The 4,077-nt window shown below is 25.2% G+C and overlaps 1 protein-coding gene across 1 annotated transcript; it reads left to right on the forward strand.

Annotated features, from left to right (window-relative positions):
- LOC105617879 (circadian clock-controlled protein-like) lies at positions 1-545 on the forward strand. Its single transcript, XM_012199422.1, has 2 exons — positions 1-169; positions 253-545. The coding sequence occupies exons 1-2, from the start codon at positions 1-3 to the stop codon at positions 543-545; spliced, it is 462 nt and encodes a 153-aa protein (XP_012054812.1).
- The last annotated feature ends 3,532 nt before the right edge of the window (positions 546-4,077 follow it).

Here is a 4,077-nt window from a genome sequence, read left to right on the forward strand (position 1 = left end):
ATGCTATATTTCTTTTTTCCAAGAATCGACTTCAACACTTTGATCGTCTTGGTGGATGTGGAATTGCCAAATATTCAAGTTGAAGGGACATATGGTATGGATGGCAAGTTACTGTTACTTCCGATTCGTGGATCCGGCCCGATTCACGGCAATTTCTCAAATTGCATAGGTATTTGCTATTATATAAATTATAATTCCATAATTTTATATATTTGACTTATTCATCTTATAAAATTTTGGTTAATTTTTCAGGCGCCTGCAAAATACAAATTGAGAAATACCTTGAGAATGGCGAAGAGAAGATGCGCATCACGGACTTCAAATTGAAAATCTCAGTAGACAAGGGTATAATAAAGCTAGATAATTTATTTGGTGGTGAACAAGTCCTTGGAGATGTCATCAATTTGGCTATCAACAACAATTTCGATCTCTTCCTGAAGGAGCTTTCACCGCTTGTGGAAAAAGCATTATCTGACTCATTCCAGAATATTGCTAGTAGTATTATTCAACAATTTACATTCGCCCAACTCTTCCCCGGTGCATAGATCAATTGGTGGTGATCCAGACGATCAGGCGGGCTGGAAAACGTATAAATTAAATTTGAAATTTTATTGCAAAATAATAGAGTGAATTAGGAAAATTTATTTTTCACTATATTGAATCTTCCTTGCATGCTTAATTGAGTTTTACATTGTTAAGTTTGTTAAATTTTTTAAGATTTTATAATAAATATAAATGGTCTCATCAAGGCTAAACCAGAATTTAATTTTGACAAAAAAAGGAAAGGATTAAATCATGGAACAATTTTCGTATTATTTAAAAATTCAATTCTAATCGTTTAATCGCAGAAAACATGAATAATCTATGATCTGATAGATTAATTAATCAAGTGTGCGAGTGTGTTTGCGCAACATTAGCTCTTAAAAGGAGTAATATTATATAACAGAAAATTTTTAAAAAGGAAAAATAAATTAAGATAAAAAAATATTAGCGAATTTTAAAAAAAATTTAGAAAAATATTTTCGATAATTTTATCATAAATCTTTTAAACGTGTAATTTCTGGATTTATTACCATTATCATTAATTGCAAAAAATACCTAAGTTATTTACAAGCACTTAGAAATAGATGGAAAAATTCTTAATCGAAAATCAAGTACTTTTCTATAAATTTATCAATAGAACACAGTAGCAAAATTTTTGTTTCAATTTTGATTCTTTCATTATTGACTCAATGCAATTAAAAACTTTGAATATGAATCAATGTAAACAATAAACGATTATCGACGCATAGTCCGCACACTGTGCAAAAAAGGTCTAATTTGCTTCGTAAGAAGGAAACAGTCACCTGTAAAAAATCTTTGTGATTATAACTTACAGACTTGTAATACTAGTCTTTTAATTAACAAGCTAATATCGATAAATTCAATGCATTATGAATAAAGTTTTTGACTGTAGTATTTGTTAAACAATATTAGCATTATTACATCTTTTGTATTTTATTTCCTAAATTCATTATAATTTATTCTCTTCTATAAAATAACTCATATATTTTTAAAACCTATGTAATATTTTATAAATTAATCATAAGTTTATCCTAAGTATTATTACACATTCTTCACAATAATAGTACCAGTCAATCCATTTTGCGAATTGTACTGTGATATTTAATTTGTTATTACAAAAATATTAAACAATATATTTAATTTAATAAATATATTTATAATAATGTTATTGTATCAACAAATAAAATATATTAGTAACAAATATTAATAATAAAATATTAATAACAAATTGTATTGAATACAAATAAGTAAATTCTTTGATTATGTAAAATCTAACAATTTATAATTTATCAGAAATCATAAATTTTGCATTAATTGCACAGTTATACAACAGATTTTTTATGGAGATCTAAATAAATGAAGCGTTTTCCGATGTATTTTTATTCACTGAAAACGAATTCGCTGTGGAATTGTCCTAATATGTTAATATGACCTAATACGTAGGTATTTTGAAAAAATTGAAGTCAAATGTGTTAAAATTGACGTTTTTGGCCGATTTTTTTTGTGGCTAAAATAAACTTTTTTTTTCAATTTCATTTACGCCACTTTAAAGTGCTATCTTTTACCTATAAAATAAATTTATATTTATTACGGATTTTTTGTTATATGCATAATTAACATATGAAGATCACGGTATTGCCGTCGCGCGCGATTGTCTAACCCCTCCAATCTCCCACTACTCGTAATATTCATGCTCGTCTGGGATCCTTGTTAGCGGCTCTTTCAAGTAGATACAATTATTATTTTTCACCGAATCATAAAAATTTTAACTCTTCTACAATATATAATTAAAATGAATCTTCTGGCCTATTTTCGTGTAAAAATAAGTTTCCTAAATATCATAATTTTATTGTTAAGATGATTGCTGAATTCAAATTATATTAAAATTTATTATATCAAAATTAAAAATAGTAGATCCGTTATGATAAATCGAAATTGAAAATAGACAGAATTAAAAAAAATGTGTATCTTAATGTCCGCTAAATCCAAATATGATAGAATTCTAATAAATATGAATTAATTTTATAGGTAAAAATAAAAGATTGGAGGGATAGCACTATGAAATGGCGTAAATAAAATTGAAAAAAAATTTATTTTAGCCATAAAGAAATGGTAAATGTGGCCAAAAACGCCAATTTTTACATTTAATCTTAATTTTTTCGATAACCTGATGTGTTAAGCCAATTCCATGATCAAATTTATTTTCAGCGAACAAAAATGCAATCAGAAAACGCTTCATTTATTCAGATCCCAAAGAAATGTTAAACTGTGTTATTGCAAGATACAAATAATTTCAATCATATCCATTACAGTAATTAATATAAAATTGACAATAAATATAACGTAAGTATAATTGAGATTTATTAAGTGATTTGCATTACATCTTTTTGTTTAAATTTCTTTTACAAAAATCACATAATAACAATATTTAATAATTTAAAGTAGTTTTCTCTATTATAAAATACACAACATTATAAAATACATTATAATAAACATATACAGTATTTAATTCTGTGTATATTATATTAAAATAATTTATTTTAATATATAAATTTTTATATATAATTTTTTTAAATATTTTTTATATATGTAAATATATTTACGTTGTTAACCTTCAATTAGCAACTGATTAACGTCAACCAGCAACTGATTATTAAATAAAAATTTTTTAACAATTGGACAATCCGTATGAGATTCTAAATTATAAATAAAAGAAACTTGGAACCTTTTCCTTCAATCACTGTAAGACGGAGGTTCACTTGCATTCTATACTTCAAGCTAGATTCAGAATTTAGATGTAGTTTTCATAGCTGTAATTGAAGGTTTTCTAAAGGGTTATCTATGAATAGTCATGAAATTAGATAAATAAGATATATAGTATACATATAAGAGATAGTTAACACATATTTAGAATATATAAATATAAAGATACGTATAACAAAAAGCATATCGTCGCAATTTTGAACATGTCTACTTGTTCTTATTTTTTCTAATAATTGTGTAACACTTATATCAAATATTGCGATATGAAATTCTCATAAACATGTTTACACTATTATAAGAAGTATTTAAAATTTTAATCTAACACTTATTGAAAATCTGTAATTCCGAATATTCTTTAACCTTTTCGTATCTTCGGGATATATATGTCCCATCTATAAAAAAAATTATAATTTTTAAGTAAATAATCCTATTGACTTTTAACTTGTTTTAAAGAAGAAGGTTAAACTTCATGTTAAAAAATTGCACATTTTGAAATATAATATTTTCATTAAGGATGTTCTCCGAAAAAATTCATTTTCTTTAGATTTTTCTGAAACTACAAAATAAGCTTGTTTTAATGTCTTGAACATATGTGCTTTAAAATACTCAGAGCAGAATTAAAAATTGAAATATTCCACTTCAAAGTTGAAGCGTTAAAAAAAAAAATAATATATATATACACATATATACACATACACACACACACACACACACACACACATATATATATATATATATATGTACATAGGA

Source organism: Atta cephalotes, assembly GCF_000143395.1.
Source record: "Atta cephalotes unplaced genomic scaffold scaffold00014, whole genome shotgun sequence".
NCBI classification, from domain to species: domain Eukaryota; kingdom Metazoa; phylum Arthropoda; class Insecta; order Hymenoptera; family Formicidae; genus Atta; species Atta cephalotes.

Excerpts from the sequence above, each read along its gene's own strand:
- LOC105617879 (XM_012199422.1), top strand. The coding sequence starts at position 1 with ATGCTATATTTCTTTTTTCCAAGAATCGACTTCAACACTTTGATCGTC. Across the intron at positions 170-252 it reads CAATTTCTCAAATTGCATAG|GCGCCTGCAAAATACAAATT; the intron begins GTATTTGCTATT and ends TTAATTTTTCAG.